This window comes from Rhinatrema bivittatum, chromosome 3 (assembly GCF_901001135.1).
Source record: "Rhinatrema bivittatum chromosome 3, aRhiBiv1.1, whole genome shotgun sequence".
Classification (NCBI taxonomy): domain Eukaryota; kingdom Metazoa; phylum Chordata; class Amphibia; order Gymnophiona; family Rhinatrematidae; genus Rhinatrema; species Rhinatrema bivittatum.
The window spans coordinates 331,961,542-331,985,399 of record NC_042617.1 but is presented as its reverse complement, the minus strand read 5'-3'; the positions used below and the strand labels follow the sequence as shown (position 1 = coordinate 331,985,399).

General features: G+C 46.1%; 1 protein-coding gene across 3 annotated transcripts in view; it reads right to left on the bottom strand.

The window, feature by feature from the left end:
- HACE1 (HECT domain and ankyrin repeat containing E3 ubiquitin protein ligase 1) overlaps positions 1-23,462 on the bottom strand; it is a 230,814-nt gene extending 207,352 nt beyond the window's left edge. Inside the window, exons 1-4 of one of the 3 annotated variants that reach the window (XM_029595349.1) lie at positions 23,209-23,462; positions 17,705-17,759; positions 10,131-10,220; positions 1,028-1,132 (exon numbers count right to left, since the gene is read on the bottom strand). In XM_029595349.1, coding sequence (XP_029451209.1) covers positions 1,028-1,132; positions 10,131-10,220; positions 17,705-17,759; positions 23,209-23,284 — 326 coding nt within the window. In that variant the 5' untranslated portion in view covers positions 23,285-23,462. Of the gene's footprint in view, positions 1-1,027; positions 1,133-10,130; positions 10,221-17,704; positions 17,760-23,032; positions 23,178-23,208 lie in introns of those variants that run through there. The other 2 variants (XM_029595352.1, XM_029595351.1) reach the window with 2 other exon arrangements.
- Between the last annotated feature and the right edge of the window lie 396 nt (positions 23,463-23,858).

The window sequence follows — 23,858 nt, the reverse complement described above, 5'->3', positions numbered from 1 at the left end:
CGACTCATGCAGTTTGCCCAGCAAGCTTTTGGTAGCATCAGCCGCACCATACAGGTCTCCCCCATAATGGTAGCATCAGGGGTTGGCATTTGCTGTGGCATAGAAGTTACCCCCATACTAACTTTCCCAAACCATTAAAGTCAGGGCCCTTGTTGGTTACTGTCTGAGTCAAATTCCTCATTATCTCTTATCTCTTGCTGTTGCAGAGAGCAATATTGGAGTTACATCGCAAGTTTATGGCTTATTGGTTAAAGGTAGAAAAAGTCACAACAGCAAGTCACCCCCATGCTTATTTGTTTTCCCAGACTGTAAAATTCAATGTCCTTGATGGCTGCTGTCTGAAAGTAATTCCCTTTTTCCCCCTGCCTTTAAAGCAGAGAGCGATAATGAGTTGCATCAACAATATGAAGGCTTGTTGTTTAAGGGTAGTAACCACCATGCCAGCAAGTTACCCCCTTGCGCTCTTTTCCTCATTTCCACAGGGAATCCACAGGGTTTATCCCATGCCTTATCCAGCTAAGTAGCAGCTGCTGAATATCTGGCTATGCTCAGCAGTTGCCATTTAGCCAGATAAATACTTATCTGACTACGCAGATAGCTAGACATATATTGGGCATGCAGCTGGCAGATCGGGGAGGAGCTACTTATCCATCTGTCATAGCCCGATAAATGCTGATATTTGGACTTATCCGCTTTCAGTAGATGGATAAGTCAGACCTGCTTAATAGTAGGTCTAAACTTAGCCAAATATGAATTATCTGACTAAGTGGTGTGCTGTTGAATATCCCTTGTAAAATAGCCAGATAACTCTTGTCCTAAATTACACAGACATTCAGCTTTGAATATTGAGGCCATTACATAAATCCAAATTAGTAGGTTGTAGCAAACTGTCTCAAAATATGTGCCCTAATACTGCCAAGCAATGCTTTTTCCTACAAATCCCTGCGCTGACTGGACTCTGTGACACCAAGCTCAAGCAGGGGTGATTTTCATTCTCTGCTGCTGATGGCATTAGAACATTCCTCACCCATTTCTAGCTGCCAAGTGAAGGGGTGTGCATCCAGAAATATCCTGATAGTTTGGATTTGCTCCTCTTTTTAGCAGCAACACCAGACACTCAACGGATCCACAGCTGAAAAGTTAGAGAGAGATTTGTGAGCAATCCATTCAAAGTAAGGCGTTTCCTAAGCCAGCACAAAAGGTTCAGTACTAGTGATGGATGCTGCCATACCGGAGACCTGTGCTCTTTTCCCATGCCAGATTTCTGCTCCTCAGGCCGAACGGGCAGGGAACGCGGCAGAGGAAGCACTTACAGCCCTCAGAGGGAAGGGCATACCAGCCATCACTCCTCAGCACGCCCAGTGGCCAGACGCACTGTGCATGGCTACCGGAGCACTAAAGGCCGACCGGCCGATGCAATAAAGTGCGCTCAGCCTGGCATGCGTTTTGGGTGTGCAAGACTAGCACTGGATGCAGTAAGGAGATTAGCGTGTCCAAAACGTGCACCCCAGCAAACGCGAACATGATAGCACCCAACACATGCAAATTCTATGTAGATGAGGACATTAGCTATTACCGCCCGATGCGGGAAAAGCGCCGGGTGCCCAACGCACACTTTTTTTTTTTTTTTTTTAAACTCACGCTCCAGAGGAGTAAAGTCAATTCGCAGTCAAGGGCTCATGAGAAAACATAAAAACATATGGCCCTCTGTGTTGCGATAAATGTGTCCTCCCACTTAGTATTACCCCGGCTCTTGAATTGACTGCAAAGCACACTGTTAAAATAAATGCATATTGATTGGCTAAAAAAGACATGCACACTTCTTATGACCGCACAATTTAGACCCCCATAGCAATCGGCACCTCAGCAAAATAACCAAAAGAAGAGCGATCAAAACGGATGCTCGCATTGAGCGCCCGATGTAGAAACCTAACTCCTATAATACATTCTCTTTAACTTTCTTCTTAAAATTATGGCAGTGCTTTTTTTCCCCCAAAGTCAGAAATAATTAGTGAACAGGCATACCTCAATAAAACTAAAAAATTATTCCAGATCTTAATTAGGGAAACAAGATTATCCATAGAGTCCTCATCTGCCATCATATTCTATTAACAACTTGTGATTTTAATACCATTTTTGCTGTGCACCTAGTTATTCAAATCATTTTTATTTTATTTTCTTTTATATCAATCATTTTTCATTGTGTTTGTGTGTGATGGGATGTTCAATCAGGCAATAAATATATATTTTTTAATTAACCCCCATTGTTATGGTGTCGAGCCACAGAGTAAGTTCTTTCAAGGGTATCTAAATGAAGTGGGGTCAAGCATTTTTGCCTTCCTACCCTTAGTCTAAGCCAATGTCCCAGCAGGAATATGCTCAGTGAGCTTCCTCATCCCATTAGACAACTAAAAAAGGAAAGAAAGAAATACTGGCGATACAGTCGAAAAGGGATAATGAAGGCCACACATATTATAATAAGGCTAACAGTATATTACTCTATTCAGAACAGGCGACCCTAAAAACCTGTATAAAGGGGGATTTTATTTGCTTTTCCTAAGGTGAGGGCTTTGTGTTACAAACTTAACACCTTAATAAAAGTATTTGCTGAAGTCAGCCAGAAGAAAATTAGCTCTTACATGCTAATTTTTATTCCTGTAGTACCACGGATCAGTTCAGACTGTGGGTTATGCCTCCCTTCCAGCAGATGGAGACACAGAAAACTTGAAGGGCACCCTCTCTTAACCCGGTGTGCCACCTGCATCCCTTCAGTATAAAGATTATCCAAGCCAAATATAATAAGAATAATAACAAATCAAGCAATAATAGAACTGCAACTGTAGAAATGCAAAAATTGAGAGCAATTTGCAATATTTTTTCTTAGTGTTCTGCATTAAACAGTGAATATGAGCATGGACTCCAAACACCCACTCCCCGGGCGGGCGTCTGGACTGATCCGTGGTACTTCAGGAATGAAAATTGACAGGTAAGAACCAATTTTCTTTTCTCTGTACGTACCCGGATCAGTCCAGACTGTGGGATATATCAAAGCTTCCCTAAATGTTGAGAGTACCGCGCGAAGAACTCCACTGCCAAAATTGCTGACATCTGGAGCCTGAACGTCCAAGCGGTAGTGACAAGCAAATGTATGTAACAGCTTCCAAGTAGCAGCCCTTCAGATTTCTTGTGGCGAAACCAACTGGCATTCAGCCCAGGAAGCCGCTTGGGAACGAATGGATTGTGCTTTCAATGCCTCAGGAACAGGTCGCCCTTTACAAATGTAAGCGGAGGAAATAGCTTCTTTCAACCATTGGGCAATCGTCTGTTTAGAAGCTCTCCGACCTCTCTTGGGACCACTCCACAAGACAAACAAATGATCCAAAACTCTGAAAGGATTCGTGACCTCCAAACAGCATAATAAGGCACGTCTGACATCCAAACGACGAAGCTCTCTCGCGTGTGGGACATCAGCCGATAAGACCACCTTTGGCAAAAAGGAAGGGACTGTTCTAAGAGATACACCCAAGTCAGAAATTCTCAAAAAAGGTTCCCTACAAGACAGGGTCTGTAGTTCTGAGATTCTGTAAGCTGAGCATATCGCCACTAAGAATACCGTTTTTAACGTGAAATCCTTCAAAGTCGTCTTCCTAAGGGGTTCAAACGGCAGATCACACAAGACGCGAAGCACCAAGTTAAGGCTCCAGGACGGGCATACAAGACGTACAGGAAGAATCAAATGCCTTACTCCTCTGAGGAAACACACAGCATTTGGATGCAAAGCTACTGAGCTACGGCAAGGGAGCCCAGGGCCGCCACATGCACACGAAGCGAATTAAAGGACAAGCCCTTGGATAAGCCGCTCTGCAAAAAGGCCAAAATATGAGCAATCTAAGCCTGCCTTGGAAAAACTCCTCTTTCATGACACCAGATCTCGAAAACTCTCCACACCCTAAACGAGAGAGAGGTAGATGTTTTCCTGGCTTGCAGCAGAGTAGTTATGACTTCCTCTGAATACCCTTTCCTCAATCTCCTCCTTTCAAAAGCCAGGCCGCTAGACAAAAGCGATCTGCCTGGTCGAAAAATATAGGGCCTTGCCGCAGAAGATGTGGAAGATGCCCGAGTCGTAGGGACCCGTCCACCACCAGGTTGGCGAGGTCCGCAAACCACGGCCGTCGGGGCCGCTCCAGAGCCACCAGAATCACGCTTCCTGGATGAACCTCTTTCCTGTGTAGAACTTTGCCCACTAGCGGCCAAGGAGGGAACACGTATAGGAGAACTGAGGTTGGCCAGGGAAGCACCAGTACATCGACTCCTTTTGCGCCGTGATCCCTTCTGCGACTGAAAAAGCGAGGGGACTTGGCATTGTCTCATGTCGCCATCAAGTCCATTTGGGGTGTCCCCCACCTACGTAAGATGAGATCCATTGCTCGGTCGGAGAGTTCCCACTCTCCTGGATCTATGCATTTCCAACTCAGGAAATCCGCCTCTATGTTTTCTTTGCCGGCGATGTGAGATGCCGCTAACAGCGCAAGATGTTTTTCCACCCAAGCCATGAGATGTTCCGCCTCTTCGGCTACAGATTGACTTTCGGTGCCTTCTTGACGGTTGATGTAGGCTACCGTTGTCGCATTGTCGGACAGACCTTGGACCGCCTGATTTCGCAGCAACGGGAGAAAGTGCCTCAAGGCCAGCCGAACTGCTTTGGTCTCCAGGCAATTGATCGACCAGCTGGATTCTTCCTCGGACCAGCGGCCCTGAACAGAGTGGGATTGACAGACTGTTCCCCAGCCAGAGAGACTGGCATCCGTGGTCACCATAATCCACTTCAGGACTTCGAGGTCCACCCCCTCGAGACAGGTTGTGCGGGCACAGCCACCACCCAAGATTGAACCTGGCATGATCGATGAGCAGTAGAGGGAACTGGAACTCCTCCGACCTGGGGTCCCAACGGGAAAGCAATGCAGGTTGTAATAGTCTCAAATGAGTAAAAGCCCAGGGGACCACTTCCAAAGTGGATACCATGGAGCCGAGGACCTGTATATAGTCCCAGGCTTTGGGAGGCTGGAGCAACAACAAGCGCCAAACTTGCTCCATCAATTTATTTCTTCGGTCCGAGGGGGGGGGGGGGAGGAAAACCTTCCCCACACTGGGGGAAGGTTTTCCAGGAAGTCCATCATTTGATAAGGGACAAAGTTGCTTTTGGCTTGATCGATCACACAGCCGAATGACTCCAGGAGCCTGACGACATTGCTGATAGCTTCTATACAGAGATCCTTGGACTTCACCCTGGTGAGCCAGTCGTCTAGGTAGAGATGAATTAGAAGGCCTTGCTTCCTCAGGGCTGCTGCCACAACCACCATAACCTTGGTGAATGTGCGAGAGGCATTAGCCAGACCGAACGGAAGTGCGCAGAACTGGAAATGCATACCTAGTATCATGAAGCGGAGAAATTTGTGATGATCCTCGCGGATGGGTAAATGTAAGTATGCTTCCATCAGATCCAGGGACGCCAGGAATTTGCCCTTGCGAACCGCAGCTATCACGGAACTTAGGGCTTCCATGCGGAAATGTGGTATTTTGAGAGCTTTGTTCACCTTTTTCAGGTCCAGAATGGACCGGAAGGATCCCTTCTTTTTTGGGACCACGAAATAAATGGAGTAACGCCCCGTTCTCCATTTTGCTTGGGGAACAGACTGTATCGCCCCAAGAGCAAGGAGCCGATCGAGGGTCTGCCGTACAATCTGAGCCTTGGTTCTTGCACTGCAGGGGGAAACCATGAAGAAGTCTTGGAGTGGCCGAGCAAATTCCAAAATGTAGAGCTGTTCCATGATGCTTAAGACCCATTGATCGGAAGTAATTCTGCCCCATTCCTCATAGAAATGGGACAAACGTCCCCCCACTCAAGGTAGCGAGGGATGGGTCGGCCTGATCTCATTGAGAAGACTTGGAGGCAAGGGGCATGGCAGAACTTGTGTCACGAGTTATTCTACGCCCTCGAAAGGAAGAATTCCAGAATTGTCTCCTCGGCGCCAGCTGTCTCTGCCCTGCAGGCTGTGGTCTAGCCTGGCGAAACATCCGTGGTCCTCGAAAATGAGATTGGGTTGATGGAAAACCCCTGGGAGGCCTCGGCCTGTCCTCAGGGAGCTTGTGGACTCTGTTTTCACTCAGAGACTTCATCAATTGCTCCAGGTCCTCACCGAAGAGGAACTTTCCTTTAAATGGAAAATCACTTAACACAGCTTTAGAAGAAATGTCTGCTGACCAGTTACGCAGCCAAAGGAGCTTCTGTGCAGATACAGCGAACGACATGGTGCAGGAGGACGTACGAAGGAGATCATACAGCGCATCCGCTCCATATGCCACCGCCGCTTCCAAGCACTCAGCTTTCTCAAACTCTCCAGGAGGAAGATCTCTTGAAGTTAATAATCTCTTGAAGTTAATAATTGTTGTACCCATCGGAGGCTCGCCCGCAGCATGTAACTACTGCACACTGCTGCGCGAATACCCAGGGCCGAAACCTCAAAGATGCGTTTGAGAAGAACCTCAAATTTTCTATCCTGAAGATCCTTGAGGGCTGTCGCCCCAGCGACGGGAATGGTGGTTCGCTTTGTGACCGCGTACACTGAAGCATCAACCTTAGGAGACCTCAAAAGCTCCAAAGAATCCTCTGGCAAGGGATAAAGTTTATCCATAGCCCTAACTACTCTCAAACCGGCATCTGGGATCTCCCACTCACGTGTCATCAGAAGGATGAAACGGAAAGGCTTTAGCTGGAGCCCACAGCCCCGCTAAGACCGGATCCACGGAATCCTATTGGAAGATATCTTGGGGGAGATCCACCCTAATTCAGATAAGACTGAGGGAATAAGAGGCTCCAACTCCTCCCTGTGAAACAGGCGGACCACCTTCAGGTCATCAGCATCCAGAGGGGAGTGCTTTATCTGATCCTCCTCGGAGCCTGTGCTGGGAGGTGGCCAGCGCATCCGGAACCCCACCATCCGCTGCGTCCACTCCTGCCGCAGACGACCCACGCAATTTAGCGACCCAAAAGGACACCTGGGAATCTGAGTGCTTGGCAATTTTATTTGGAGGCTCAGCAGGATGACTCAAATGCGAAGCACTGCTTTGCCGAGTCCGAGAAGCCAAAAAAGCCTTGTGCATAAGAAGCACAAAGTCCAGGGTGAAAGCATTAGAACCAGCCCCTTCCCCCACCAGAGGATCGGGCTCACCCTCAAACATCCTGGTCCTGGTCAGAAGGATCCCCAGGACTGGTAGGGACCGGAGATAAATTGGGCGGTAGCTCCCTTGCTCTGGCTTCTGCTGCTTTAAAAGTTTCCAAAATGGCCACCATTCCCTCGTTGAGGGGGAACGGATTGGCCCCTAGGCTCCCGAGGTGCCGATCTTTTTAAGGCACCTCAGGGCTTTAACGAACTGCCTGCCTCTTTTTCAGAACTGCTTTCCCCGCCGGAAAGGCACTGCGAACAAAGGCCTGCACGGGAGAATTTGGTGACAAGAGTCTCCGCAGGCACTGCAGCAAGATGGCTGCAGCATTGAGGCAGCGAAAGGGGAGCTGAAAAAATCTTGGTAGAGAAGAAAAAAATGGCAGGGAACCCGAAGAAAGCGAGGTTAGTTAAAAAAAAAAAAAAAAGGTGTCCCGACTTGAATCGCATGGCCAAAATAGGAAAAAATAGTGACAGGCTGCTTTTTTTTTTCCCCAAATCGGTTCGGGGCAGCAAGGGAAGAAGAGGGACCAGACCACCGGTATCTTCCCCTGAGCCTTACCCTTGCAGGAGCCCCGCAGGGTAACCTACCCCAGCTCCTCAGCCTTCTACCGGGGGGGGGGGGGGGGGGGGGGGGGGAGGGGAGAAACGGCTCACTATAATCCCCTGGGAGGATTTTTCTTTTCCCAAAGTCCCTTTGTTTGGTTTTTTTTTTTAAGCTTCATTTATTGCCAATTGTAATCTCTTCTCTTTTTTTTTTTTTTTTAAAGGGATATAGTCCCAACCCTAAAAATCAGGGTATGACTGCAGGGTTTGTACCACCTCCATCTGCTGGAGACAGAGAAATACTGAAGGGATGCAGGTGGCACACAGGGTGCCCTTCAAGTTTTTCTCTGTCTCCATCTGCTGGAAGGGAGGCATAACCCACAGTCTGGACTGATCCGGGTAGGTACAGGGAACAACTTTCTGCTATGAGATTTTCTAAGTCACTGCCAACTGAGGCCTCAGTGAATCATCAGTCAATTAAAGATACAATTGTGCTGCCCTTGCCATGGGAGATAACTTTACAGTTTAACGAGAATAAGGGCTTTCAGAACTTCCTGACCTTGCCGTGTAAACGAAGGCGGCACACCTAGCATAAAACCTGCTGAGCAGGAAAAGTGTCACCCTGCACTGGAATGCTCATCTTCCCTTTTGTCTGCGAGAGCCGGCCTTTACCGCTTATTACAATGACAGCCTGCTACACGTAGGACTGAACCCCGAGTAAGAAAGAGACTTCTTACCCCACATTACCCCTGCTTCCCCTCCTTCCAGCCGTGCTGCAATGTCCAGTGACACCCTCCTCAGTCCTGGGAAGGGGCTCCAAAAATCTCTTTGCTAGGGCTTGCCTAGTGGTCAGTGCAGAGCTCCTCTGCTCCCAGGGGTCGGCCAGGGCTGGGGATGCTGCGGAGACGGCATTCACAGACTCCGGGACAAAAGGGACTCACAGGCGTTGCTTAAGGAAGACACCTGGTGGTCAGATTTAGGACCCTATGACTGCAGATCAAAAAAAATAAAACAAAACACCTTTACTCCACAAACGTGTTTCAGCAAGCCAAATTTAGATCTCTAATTATCTGCGTATTGATGGTACAAGAGATGAGGGAATGCCCATCCCTTACCCGCCCCACAGACTGCTAAGTGCTTCTCTGATAAATAGCTTGCAGAAAGTGAGGCCGTTTTTATGCACTGAACACTGCCAAGGTACAAAGAATGGGAGAGTGAAAATGCCCAAAATAAATTTTTGAGTATCTCCAGGGGCTTTGAACCTGTGAGATGTTAGAAGCAAATCAATTTCAGGGCATGGCTGGCAGACCTCTGGGGAAGCCTGGGTACCGCAGGAAATGACGGCTCAGGAAGGGGGTACTCTTATTCCTGCATCAGCATCAAATCAATGGTTGGCATCACACTGCTGACAGTGTCAATCTACAGATGAGAGAAAGATCTCATGGAAATGTTAATCCTGTTGCCCAGCAAAATTCTAACCCCGGTTGCACAATCTGCGTGGTCTGAACTCCCTCTAAGTGTACCAGTTATTGACTGCTTATGCTTTTGGGTGGGACTGATTGGGATGCAAGGACTAATGAATGGAAGTGTTATCGAGTGCACACCTCCAGACTGGCTGTGACATGGCCAATCTATAGGAATTATGCAGTTGTGATGCTTGATGCTCATCAAGTAGTTTGGTCATGGCCCAGCTGGACCTCTGGGGTCTGAGTAATTTTAGAATTGTTATGGAAACACTGATGTAATTTTGACAAATTTATGTATATTCAACATTCTTTGTTATGAAACTGTATTGTATGACAACTGTGATCCACTTTAGACAATCCTCAGAAGGGCACAGTAGAAAAAAAAATGTAAAAAATTAAATCAAACTCAGAGTTCCATTCTGTCATGTGTATCCCTTTTTAATCTGGCTGAACTGTGCACCAAATGCAAGAAGTGCAATCATCATTGACTATCATCACTGGGACTACATTTCTAGTCTGGGGGCTATATTTAACTTTTATTTTTAATGAGAAAGGAAAAGTTGCAGGGTGAGAGAGAGCCAGGAAAGCTCAGCAGCACGGATGAGTGCTGCTTCCCTCTCAGGCGTTGGCTGCTGTGCCAGCTGCAAGCACACAGCCAACTTACTCTTTACCTGACCCGACAATATGGCTTGAGATACATGCAATTTAAGTTCCAGCTTCCTCGGGGTTGTGAGCTTTTTAAACCTGCTCAAGAACACCAGGAACTCACACGGCACCCATGCTGCTCTCCCTCAGCTTTGCCCAAGAAAAGAGACTTCAGAATGTTACTGAGCTCAGTGGTGCCGGTCTGTGAATCCTCTTTAACACCGAACCATGACAAGAGTCCACAAATTCTTACTTTGCCGCAATATGGAGCAAGCTCCTCTTCACCCGTCCAAAAGCATAATTGACGTCAAACTTTGAATTTGATAATAGCTCTGACACAGACCTAAGAGAAAAATAAAATGAAATGTTTGTCCTTCACATGGCACACTCGTGTACACGGCGCTGTACAATCTATAGTATGAGGGTACAGGGTGCAGGCTCTAAGAGCCAGAAATCTGGGCCTGGACACAGAGAAACTTTCTGAAGGTCACATAGTGACAGAGGCAGGAAGGTGAAACTGGGTCTTCGCCTGGGTTGGTAATGCCAGTCTGAATTAGCAAGCTGGTCTTCCCTTACTTTTCTTTTTACACTGGGGAATTACTCCAGAATTAAATATGGATTTCAATTCCTCTTTATGTTCATAGTTAATAGTGGAGCAGACACAAAAACCACATACATGTAATCCAATATTAGTTATTTTCAGTGTAACTCATCCCAGACAAAAACTTTCTCCCCAGGAGAGATTAGCCTCAAACTTGTGCAGTATAAAAGAGCAAATTAACATTATGTCATTCATCACTGGCCTATGTTTCTAATCCTCTCATTTTCATCAGCCTGAGATTAACACAGTATAACATTAGGACCCTATGCACTAAAGCTTTAAATGCATGCTAAGGTTGTTTATCACACACAAAATTGTGTGCTATTCACTAAAACCCTAGCATGCAAGCGAAACCAGTCCAATGAGATGTTAGTGCACATGCACAGAAAAATGTCTATTAGGCTTCAGCAGCCATTCGGCAAATAGCATTGTATGATCCAATAAAGCATGAACGTTAAAGCCAACCAAAAATTTAACCCCCACCTAAAACTTATTAAATCTTTAGCAAGCACACCATTTAAAGGGCTCAGTTACCACAATGCATTAGGGCTTCAAGATGGAGGTGATATAGCTACTGGATCAGAAGATATTATTGTAAGAATGGAAAGGTGAGAGATGGAGAGAGAAAGAGAGGAGACATTTAGAAAAGATGGGAAAGAGGGGACAGACAGGGAGGAATTGAGAAGAGAGAGGGACACAAACATAGGAGATGACCAGAAAGGCCCTCACCTTGTGAAAAGGGGAAAGGGCCCAACAGAATCCTGAATGTGGACGTGGCATGTGAAGCACACATGCATGGCAAATAGTGAATGTAGTAGTGAGATATCCCAGATGCTACCTGCACTTCACCACCCTCTTCAAGAAATTGGAGGAGGGATGTTACAGCAAAGGGCAACCACTAGGTACATATGTACTTTTCCTAATCTAGCCCATAAGCCCTCACTCCACATCTTTCATAATTTCCTCCCATATCCATGCAACCCAAACATCAGTACAGAGGACCACCCAGAGGGGTCTGGGAGAAAGGACATCCTCAGGAGGAAAGCAGCAGGTATAGTGAAGAGATAGTCAAAACATAGGAATCTAATTACTGCTCTCTTGCTCTGTGGTTTTCACCTAAATTAGATTGGATATAGGTGTCGGCCATGGCTCCTCACTCCAGTGACTGTCCCAAGAAGCTGGACAGAAAGGAGGTGCGAGGCCCATGTTCACTTCATAATAGAATGGATAAAAGGAAACTTGGTTCTTACCTGCTGATTTTCATTCCTGTATTACCACAGATCAGTCCAAACTCCTAGGTTTTGCCTCCCTTCCAACAGATGGAGAACAAAGTTTTGCCGCTAATGAAAAGTGGAGACTATGAGCGGTATACGATTAGGTGTAAACCATAAAGAGTGGTATAGCGCTTTGTGAGTTCATGGAACCTTGTCTTAGATTTTTCATTGAAAAATCTAAGAAGGTTCCACGAACAAAGTTTTGCTGGCACTGCCACATAACCCGAGGTGCCACCTGCAGTCCCTCAATAGTGACCTGTACTCAAGCCAAGAAACAAACTAACAACAACCATACATTAACAATGCCCTGAACAAGCAGAAGAAAGTGGATCCTTTTCTTAAAAATAATTAAAACTTGAGGAAGTAAAACAAGAAACCTGCGACACCCTTCAGACTCAACACAATAACCTATCGAGCGGGCTCTCCAAAACTCCCCACTTTAACTGGGCAGAACTCTGGATGATCTGTGGTACTACAGAAATGAAAATTAGCAGGTAAGAACCAATTTTCCTTTCCCTGTACGTACCTAGAGGGTGGGACTACGAGAATCCTGCTCGAAGCACACTTTCGCCAAAGTTCATGGCCTTCCTGAGCCACCAAAGCCCTTTTTACATACAAAAGCCAGGCGACTGACGGTTTGTTGCACCACCCGCCTTTTTCCCTCGTCAGCACAGGGGAGACCATGAATAAGTCTCTTAGCGGACGAGCAAATTCTAAAGCATAACCTTGTCTTATCATGCTTAAGACCCACTGGTCCAACGTACTCTTGGCCCACTCCTCGTTAAAAAAAACATGAGTCAATGAACCCAGTGTGGCTGGAACCAAGGAGTGGATCGGCCTCGCTTCATTGGGCGGATTTGGCTCCACCACCACCCTGGCCAGAACCATCTCTGTACGGCTTTTGCCCGCGAAAGGACTGGTTCCAGGATGGCTGCCTCCCCGAGGACCATCTCTGGATGCCACCTGAAGCTCTGTTCGGCTGAAAATGCTTATTCCCTCTGAAACGAGAGCGTGAAAGAAAGGGGACCCTTTTCCTCCTTTCAGTTTATCCTCAGGCAATTTATGACCTTTATTCTCCCCCAGATGTATGATCAGTTCCTCCAAGTCCTGTCCAAAGGGAACCTTCCCTTTAAAAAGGTCTCTCTTCCAACTGAGACTTGGATGAAAAATCTGCAGACCAGTTTCTCAACCAGGAGTCTCCTAGCTGATACCGCTGACATCATCGTTCTGGAAGAAGTCCTAATGAGGTTATATAACACATCAGCTCCATAGGCAACCACGGCCTCCAGCCACTCTGCCAGCTTCACCTCTGAGTCAGTCATGGATTTGTCCGCCTGCAACTGCTGCACCCACCGCAGACGAGCCCTCAGCATAAAACTGCAGCACACCGCATCACATATGCCGAGGGCAGACACCTCAAAAATCTTGAGGTGAACTTCAAGCTTCCTAACCTGAAGGTCCTTTAGCACTGCAGAACCAGCCACCAGAATGGTCGTCATCTTAGTAACAACTGACACCAAGGCATCCACCTTCGGGACCTTCAGGAGCTCACGCGTATCCTCAGGCAAAGAAAATAATTTATCCATTGCTCTGCCAATCTTCAAGCCAGTCTCAGGAGTATCCCACTCCCTGAACACCAACTTCTTGACCGACTTATGGAAAGGAAAACGCCTTCTCTGGACCCCGCAGGCCATCCACGACCGGATCTACGTCTTCCTGATCTGACTCCTCTTGCGGAACCTTTATCCCCAATTCCTCCAGGACATGAAGAATCAGAGGACTCAACTCCTTCCTGTGGAAGAGACAACCCACCTTCAGGTCATCTTCTTCCACGGGGCCTTCCGCAGTCTTTTTTCTGGGTCCCGGTCCATCAGAACCAGATCTGCATCCTGGGGGTCCTGCGCCCTTGGATCCTCATCCTCTGAAGCCTCAGAGAAGCTATCCACCATGCTCACTGATGCGGGCATCTGTAGGACTCGCTGAACCCTCGTAGCCCCCGCAGCCCATGAGGGTCTAGAACTCTTCCCTGGAGGCAGACCTACTGACGCCCCTTGTTTGGCCCTGCGCCACCCCGTGGTCTTCCTGGCCACATAAGCCCTGTGTAGCAATAGGACAAAATCAGAGGAGAAAACAGAGGAATCCCCCCGGAGGTCCTCTTCCCCCCCCCCCCCCAACTGAAGCCCCTGAGCCTCCCAATCTCCCATGGGATTCTTATCAGCCAGAGACAGTGGGGGAGGGACATCCCCCTCCACCTCCGTGGCCCATGAAGCAGTTGCGAAGGTGGACAAAATGGCCGCCGTTCCCACACTAACCAGGAAGGGGTCCCCTGCATCCAACATGCCGGAGAACTTCCTAGACCCGCGCTGCTTCCCCGACGCCACCATGACCATTCCCCAGCTGCCCTCTCCTCTATAGAAGCACCAGGAACATCATCCATCGTGGGAAAGTCCCACGCCTGTGTCGCAGCACATCATGCAGCTGGAACCACGCAGCATGCTGTCGGGGTGCCAGGATCATGGAAGCAGTCAGCCGCCGGAGGTTGGTCCAAGAAAGAGCCACTTGAACCCCCCTTTAACAGGCTAAGCCCTGCTGCCAACCAAAAGAGAAAGCACACCACAAAACTGCTTCTACTTCTCTCAAAAAAATTTGTTGTTTTTTTTTTTTTAAGTTTACTAGAACAGATGAAAAGCACAAAAAAGAATTTCTCTGCAAACTTAAGAGTGGCAGCATGCTCTGTCCGTCCTGAGGGTGAAGGAAGTGGAACCACCAGATTTCTGTCCCAGCAATAATGGACTGAGCAATAAAAGATCCCCAACCCCCTGCTTGTCTGCCTCAAAAACCAGGACCTACCAACCCCTAGGACGCAATCTCAGGGAGTCCAAATGTCTCCCCCTCTTTCATTCCTTTTTTTTTTTTTAAACTAGTCTCAGACTGCAGGTTTTGCACCTCCACCATCTGCTGGAGACAGAGAAATACATAGAGACTGCAAGTGGCACCTCGGGTTATGTGGCATGTCAGTGAAAAGTTCTCCGTCTCCATCTGCTGGACGGGAGGCAAAACACAGGAGTCTGGACTGATCTGGGTATGTCAGTTCCTTGTAGTAAGAGGTTGCTTCAGGTTTTTGAATTGCTCAAATGGTGTCAGAGCATTTCCGCAGAAAAAGTGGCTATGATTATGCTTGTCTGCTGCATTCTACACAACATGGCAGTGAGGTATTATACTGAAGCTCCTTCTGCCAGATGTTTGGAACAGCACCTTAAAGAGTCGATCCAGAACAGATTCATTGCAGCTTACTTCTCCAATACATGGCACCAACATGAACAAGAAAGTTGATTTATTGGACTACTTTAACTTTGCTTTTCTTTCTGTATATCCTTTTAAAGAATGCAGATATCCTCATAGGCCTTCTCTTCTGAATATTTCAGTTACACTACACAAGTCTCCTACTTTAGCTAAATAAAACATGTATTTTATGAGTGACACCAACAGGACCCTGAAAATCTTTAGTATAGGCCTTGGCTATTAAATTTCATACCTCTAAAAGAAACACTTCATGGGATCCGTCACACCACACACCAAGGTACTGGGACTAGGGGAATCTTGCCCATGTATTATCAGGCACCTATTTCCAGACCTGTCTTTAAGCTTGTACCTGTTTTCTCATACCTCTCATCTCAAAGACACAAGCCCACAAGTTATAACTTCCAAAAAATGTCACATTTATTTTGACAACAAAAATGTATTTTCAAACCAAGGTTTTACAAATGACAATTATATTTCAAACATTGTTGTACATGTCACAAAGAATAAAGTGCAAGGTTTTAACTATTTCAAATAAAGGGCCATCTCAAGTTTCTAAAGAACAGCATGACTGTGGCTAAACTTTACACAACTTATATTAAGTCCTGGAGGATTTCCTTTGATGGTACTACCAGTCTGCAATATAGAAACTGCAGCAGAGAGAGGAGACTGCATTTTATCCTCAGACAAGGGTGCAACAGTTGAGCAAGTCCCTTATAGAAGGCATAGTGGGATTTAAGAAGGATGGCGAGAAGGCAGCCACTTTCCACCAAAATGTGGATGCCCTTGAGGGGGTGCTCCTGCATGCCATAGATGGCGTGGACATTGTGGAAGCAGATTCAGTAGATGGGGCACACAGTGGTGGTATTGGTTGCCTAATATTTGTTATGCTGTGGTTAGTCTGTCCAAAGACCCCTGCATGCTTTTGAAGGCTTTAAACTAACCAGTAGTCTGGCATTGCATGGCTTCTTTGAGATCACCAACTCTATTTGTGAGAGTGCAAAACTCTTCTTAGCGCTTTGAGACCAGAGTGTCATCCAGCTGTTACTACACCAACATAACAGGATATTCATCGAGAAAAGATGGTTAAGTGATTCTGGGCTGGCAGATTCCTTGTTGACATCAATGGGATAGATTTCCAAAGAGTGACTAAGGCACTATCTGATGCCAGTCCTTCTCCTCCTTGAAGGCTCTTCTGGCTAGGTGCCATTTGAAAGCATAGGCCAATTATCCTTGGTGTGTTTGGCAGTCTTCAGTTCGATATTACCTCCCTGTTCCAATTCCTGTTGCCCTGCAGCAGCTGTAGAGTCCACCAACGCTGATTCTGTGTGGGGCAGTTCAGGGTGCTTTCTGCAAACCCATTGGACCTGGAAAAAAAGACACAGAGATGACTAAGTTGTATTGGAGCATACACATCCCTTTTGCTTCCATCAGTAAAATTAGGCTCTTATACAGCAAGGCCCTTACCCTGCAACTTCCTTGCCTTGAAATATATTAGTATCATACCATGTCCTCAAACTTCCTAAAAGATCCTGCCCCAGGTTTGCTCCCAAAACTTCCAAATGATTTCACATCTGCAAAACCCCCTCAATGTAGCCAAACACTCCTCCACCCATTAAGTCTATAACCTTCTAGTAACAAGTCAGGGCCTGTAAAATAAGCTTGCAAGAAAAGTTATTCAACTCTTGCTTTGTGTTCCCAATTTGAGTTATTGTAATGCAGATAACTCACCAGCTCACCCCTAGTGAATTGCTCATGCAGCATCCATGGACTCTGCGAGGCCAACGATGATGTCTGGACCCAGGGTTTCAGCGAAGTGTTGCGCTAGTGGCATGAGGCAAACAGAACACAGCCAGTTTCCGTCCACTTCCGATAGGCGCAGATCTTTGCACACTTTTCTCAGGTCCCCTTTTTAATGTCCTGATAGAGAAGTTTAATGTATTTTATTGTCCTAAAAGCCGCTAACATTGGGTGCTATTGTTTTTCAAATGTGCTTCTTAGCAGTCAAGGATTATCTTGCAAAGTCTCTCCCAAAGAGGCAGTGGAGATTTCCAGTAATAGCTTCAGAATTTTGTTCTCTTCTTTTGTCTGTGCACCTGACTTGGTAGTGCTTGGTCCAACCTTCAGATCCTCTGCACTTTTCTCCTCCTCAACATGCATCAGAGGCATATGCACGTCATCTCTCCTCCCTCTGCAGTCCAGTCGCTCTACAATTCTCTCCTCAGCACCAACAGCCAGACCCATAAGCCAGGCTTACTTTTATACAATTTTGAAGCAAGATGCTATATGCTAATGTGTAGATGCTACATTTTTTGCATTAGCATGCACACAAATAGTACAGGCGCACTAAAAAATTTCAATACATTTTTCGATTAAGTGCCATTTTAAAATGCATGCTCAATTTTTTAGCACATGAATGCTACAAAAATGTTAGCATGTGTTTTAGTGCATAGGCCCCTATATGTGGAAATGCAATTTTGTTGGTAACAAAAAAGCTAAATCAATACCTGGGCAAACCACTGACACTATCTATTGACAATACAGATTTATTGCTCTGAAATGTTGCTGGGAATCAAATATACAGCACATGAAGACTTCCAAGGTTTAATGCATGCAAGGCATGCAGTTAGTAAAATTTAGAAAAACACCCACCTGTGCTGATCAGCCATGACCATAGGCATTAGGGTATAGACCGCAGTTTCATTATCTGTGCAACAAAGAAATCAAAAGTTACTATGCACTTCTCCAACATGCAACATTTCCAATTAACATTAAAAATGTTGGAAGCACTTCCACGCTGGTAAGACAAAACGTATGTTAGGTTTAAATATGCAGCACTACACTCCTTTAGGAGAAAACAAATTTGAAGTTGTATCTATATAGATAACTTGCTACCTTTGAATTGGTCATTCTGCGTGTCTTGCGCCAAAAAAAACTATACGTGCACTACCTTTTCAGAAGATTTAATATTTGATTTTCTTTCCTTACAGGTAAATTTTAAAAGGAGCGTGTGCGCGCCCATAAACACACATATCGGGCACACAAGCAAAAATACACTTAATTTTATATCGTGAGTGCAAGTCAACGCGTATCATTTAAAATATCCCTACCGCGCATGTGTGGAGCCTTTAAGCACATATTCACAAGTGACCGGGGGGGGGGGGGGGGGGGGGGGGGAACAGAGAAAGAACCTCTGTTAGAGAGAATCTGACACACAATATATGTCCCACTATAAGAAAGCACTTTCAACTCAGGGTGGGTTGGGTTTTGTTTTATTTTGGTTTGGTTTTTTTTTTTTTTGGGGGGGGGGGGGGGGGAACAATGTTATTAGGGTCTACAGACCCTTGCACCCTAGGCAGTTCAATGTAACAATGCCCCCTCAAAACTCACCCTGAGCTGAAAGTGTCCTTCTTACAGTGGGAGATATACAGAGTGTCAGATGGTCTCTCTCCCCCCCCCCACCGCCGCAGTTCAGGATCTCTTTGGCCCAAAATCTCCAGACTTGTGCCTCATCAGGACCAGTAGTAAAGTTATGCAGGTTACATGGCGCGTTGCCATGTTTAGCCTTGCAAAATTCAGGGGTTACATGCGTGAATCTTGGCCCCGCCCCTTTTCTGCCTACTTATTCTTGACGCGCACACAGGTATGTACTCGCGTACTTCCCGGCTTCTTAAAATTTGCGTTGCTCATGCGCAGCCACATACGCGCATATAGTGTTGTTTTTAAAAGAGCAGTGCTTTTAAAATCTACCTGTTAGGGTCTACTCATTATCCCACCAAAAATAATGTTTTCACAACCTTAACTGAACACAAAACACAAATGAAATGCATTTCTCATGGGACACACAAAGACAGCAAAACAGGTTCAGAACATTACCTGGTTTCTGTGTGGATGAAAATACATACACAAACAAAGCATGTAATTTTACCCACTGCAAAGTGTCTTTCAGCTGCTAAGAAAAGGGGCATTCCTGAGCATGGGGAAAGATCAGAGGAGTGACTGAATGTAAACACCTTTCATGGCCTGTCATTTTTGACAGGCCTTTAAACAGGTTTTCTTAGATGTTCTGGATCTTTCTTTTCAGTGCTCCAAATCCAGCCGTCCTCTCGTGTCTCTGCTGGACCTATTAGGAAGATGCTGATGGGAGCAGGATCTTCCCAATAGGTTCTCCAGGGGAGATGGAGGTGTACAGCACTCTAGGGGGGGGGGGGGGGGAGGGAAGAGGCCCTGAATTTCTCAAAATACAAAAGTTCATTTAAAAGTAATTTTTCTCATGAAAGGGGAATTGCAGCACAGTATCTCAAGAGCTATATGGCCTTGGGGATGCATCAACCTGGCAAATATGCATGACAGGTTAAACTGAACTGCTCTTTAAAAAAAAACACAATACAATGCTGTGTACAGAATATGATGTTCATAACCCCTATTCCTCACAACCTTAGCACAAAGTGATCACTAAAGCTGCTGTCCTTCAGAAATTCCCTTCCAAACTCTGCCTCCCATCCCCATGACCCAAATGGTCAAACCATCCAACAAACATTACAGTTGCACTCCTGCAAGAAAAACATCAAGGTTCTAATTCAAAACTTAGCTTCTCAGTCATATAAACTCATCTGTGTCATTCACCATCAAACTACAAGTCAGGAAAAGACCTGGGGTATGAGTTCAAGACTGTGAGGCCCATGTGTCACAAACGATCTCAGAAAGTCACAGTCAGAAATCCCCATGCCTCTGTTTATCCAGAGTAACTGGGTAATTACAACAATAATAGCCTTCTTTCACACCAGGCCTCAAAATTAATAATCAGACTTGCCACTCCAAAGGTGGCTGTATGCATGCTTCTATCATAACATGTAAAATTTGCTGGGATCCTGCTTGCATGAAAGGTTCTGCTAAATCCTTTACATTTGGATTCAATTCTATTCTAAATGTAACTAACCTTGTTTTTGCTTTTCGAGATTAACATAATAAACAATACAAGATAAAGACCAAAATGGCCAATCCAATCTGCCCAGTTGAGATTTATCCACTTTGGGTATTTATTTTTAATTTTTATATACCAATGTTCCTGTATAGAATACATATCGCACCGGTTTACAGAGAACTGAACTGTCGCCTCAGGGGCAGATACATTGAAACAACGTTGAAATTAAACTTACAGAGAACAAGTGGAATGCAATTCAAAACATGATTAGTTAAAATAAAGTACAAATCAAAACATATTTACAATAGGATTGGTGGACCAGCGACTGTAAGGCTGTACATGTGCATATAAATTTCTTTATGGAACAACACCAGCTCCCCTTTCCCCCATGTCTTTTACCTGTCCTATCAACCCTTTTCCTACCACTGCTCTGCATACCTGTCCCAAGCCTGTCCAAAATCTATTACAGCTATGGCCACATCAGGCTTTGCCATCTTAAACTATGCTTCTTACAAAAACAATAGTTAGGCCAACACCCAGCTCCTCTTCTGTGTCTTATTACCAAACAAAATATACCTGCCAATATCTCTGCCTTGTGCTAGCTCTTTAATACTACTACTTGGTCAGCTCTAACCTCTCCCCTCTTCTGCAGTACTGCTGCCTGGCCTTACATTTTCCTTTTGGACTTATGCATTTCGTTTTCTATTCCTGAGTTCCCATGCTACTCAGGTAAAGCCACTGTTGCAGTACTGTGTCCAGCTCTTGGATCACAGTTTCAAACAGGACACAGAAATTTTGTAGAAAATGCAGACAACAGTGACAAAATGAAGAAATACATTCTTGAATGAAAGGTTAAAGGTGTTGTGTTTATTCAGACACTAGGGATGGTAACCGGTTCCACTGAGGATATGACAGCAATGGGCTTAAATAGCAGCAGGAGAGGTTTAGGTTGAATATATAAGGAAGAACCTTCCACGCAGTGGTATAGCAAGGGAGGCCAAGAAAAGAACCCGTGGCCACCGAGGGAGCCCATCCTGCCCGGCGGCAGAGGTGGAGAAGGCCCATGGCCACCAGGGAGCCCATCCACCCAGCAGCAGACAAGGACACCCAGGGCCATTTGGGAGCCCATCCTGTCCTGTGACCCAACTGAAGGAGAGAGTGTGGAGCCAGCCAGTGCGTGCCTGGGAGAGGGAGCCAGTGGTGCGCGCACCTGAGAAGGAGCCAGCCAGCTTGTATGTGTATCTGTCTATGACCATGTGAGTTTTGTGCGTGTCTGTGTGAGCATGAGGATGAATGTGTGCATAAGAGGAGAAAGTTTGTGCCTCTCCCTTCCCATTACTCCATGACAATCTCAGGTTGACTTGGAAGTCAAAAGTTCCCAGGTATGGAGACAGAGTTATTGTTTTTTTCTATCCTTGATTTTAGATAATTGGGTGTTATTTGATGTGTATATTGTTTTGAAATATTGTATGTGTTTGGGAAATGTTTTTAAAATGAGTTTTAATTATTGGATGTTATTCTGTTCATCCGCTGTTTTGAAATATTATTTTTGTTAGTATGGTCTATTATGATTGATGCTTTATATTTCTTTGTCTGTTTTCTGAGGAATGGTGATGTTTCGTTTTCCATTAGTGAACTACAGCTGACTTGTTGCAGTTTCCAATTCAGTTTATGTCTGCACTCTTCCATTTATACTTTATGATCACTTTATTCTGTATTTGGTTAAGGTCTGCCTGTGTTCTGCATGTGTGACTGAGGTAAATTATCCTGCTAATGTGTCATTTCTATGCAGGGATCTATAAAAGCTTGGTTTATTCTGTTTTACTAAGGAGGTATATTGGTGTTTTAGGGCATGGTAGGGTCATCTTTTCATAGGGTTGTAACTGAGTGCTGGCAGTTAATGCTGTTTTGGAATAGGAGGTTTATTATATTGTAATTTAGTTTGCTCATGGCTTGCTGAGGATCAAGCCCACACACAACATGCTTTACAATAATAGTTCTAATATCAAGTGTGTTCCAAAGGTCTTTTTGGCTTCTATGCAAGGTTTTCTGGTTGACACCACAGCAGTGCATGTAAATATAATATCCTTGCTATTGTGAAACTTATTTCAAAAGACTGTACATTCTGAGTGCCCTTTTCTTGTACAATCTTTTATTATAAATGCATAATTTGAAATTGTGTGGAGAGGGCCATGATGGGGCAAAGGTTGGGCAAAGTTGTAAGATGCACTTAGGGTGCCTAATACCCTTACATTGACTCTGATTTAGAAAAACAATAGAAATTACATTTAAAAAAAATAACCATAATGAGGAGGTGCCAGCACAGTAATTCTCTGCACAGGACAACAAAAAAGTTAGCACTGGCCCTACATGGCAGCACCTTGTGGTGATGGACTGGCAGGTTTCCAACCCCTCCCCAGTGAAAAAAGATCCTAAACTGTGGTGCTGTGTGATGATGCACTGACAGATAATCGGGGGGGGGGGGGGGGGGCACGGGGAAGACTACACAAATGCAATGGCTCCCTGGGCGCTGAAGACCCTGGCAACACCTTTGCTTCTGTGGTGAGGGTATTAAATGATGAAATTAGTCACTAAGCAGGGAAGGGAATCACTGTCATCGGAACTGAAAAGGAAATTACAGTGATCTGAGACCCTCAACTCTGTTCCTCTACTATTAGTACTCATTTCTGTAGTACTACTCGAGATATGCAGCACACATGGCTGGGTGCCCCCTAGGCTCAGGAGTCAAACATGGGGGAGATGCAGCAATTTCCATCAAAAAAAATGTACCAGGTTGAAAGAAGCAACCCCTCTTCCTCTACCCCAGCCGCACGGGAGTGGACCGGTGCCAGTTCTCTCTTACAGACCATTACCACCATCCCCTGCACCTTTAAGAAGGGGGGTCCAACATAGCACAGCTGCTCTGGAAGCACAGGTCTTGTTTGTGGAGGAACTCTCCGGTCACACTGAAGTCCAGTCTACAAGCTCCCCTGTCTTAAATACTTCTCTAATACAAATGCCCGTCCCACCGACTCCTGCTTGTCATGTATGTCTACCTTGACAAAGGCGGAAGCTCCACGGCGCAGGGTCTGCCTTTTCAGGGTATCTCTCTACAGCGCAGCGCATGCAGGTAGAGGAGGCTCTGCCCGCCTGCCGGCTCCCACCCTGGACCCGCGGGAGCCCCTGACGGCTCGGCCAGGCCCTCTTATGGCGGTAAGAGGCGCGCGCTCACCTTCCGGCAGCTCTATGGTGCGCGCCCGCCGCAAGGATCTGCTCAGCCGGTTCAGCTGCTCCATAGCCCTCTCCATCCTAGGAGGGCCGCGCCGGGACACCGAGAAGGGGGGGAGGGGTCGGAGAGGCGGGACCTATCAGCCTCCCCCGGCTGAAGCCGCCGTTCACCTCGACACTGGAAACGGTACAGTGCCGGCGGCGGCCATCCTTCCAGGCTGGCGTCACTTCCGGGCTAGCCCGCCCAACGCCTGCTGGGACATGGAGTTCGGCGGAGGGATAGGATCACCGCCCCCCTCTCTCGCGCCCACTTCCGGCTGAGTGAGGAAAGAGAAAGTGGAGCAACTGTTCAGTTGCTTGGCTTCATCCCTTAATAGTTTGTTCTTATTCTCCAGGTTTTCTACGAATGTGCTTTAATCTTCTTTTACAATTGTTGGGTTAGAGGTGAGCACCCCTTCTTATGGCCAGGCACGTTAAAACATAACCATCTCTTTCCATAAATCCGTAATGGTGAGAGTGTGCAGATGATCCTGAGAGAGGCAACCAAAACAGGGCGGGTTCTGCACCAAATACCATATGGTATCAGAGCTGAGCACCTAAATATGTATCGCAGGAGAGGGCTTGCTATACTGGTTCAGACCAAAGGTCTATCAA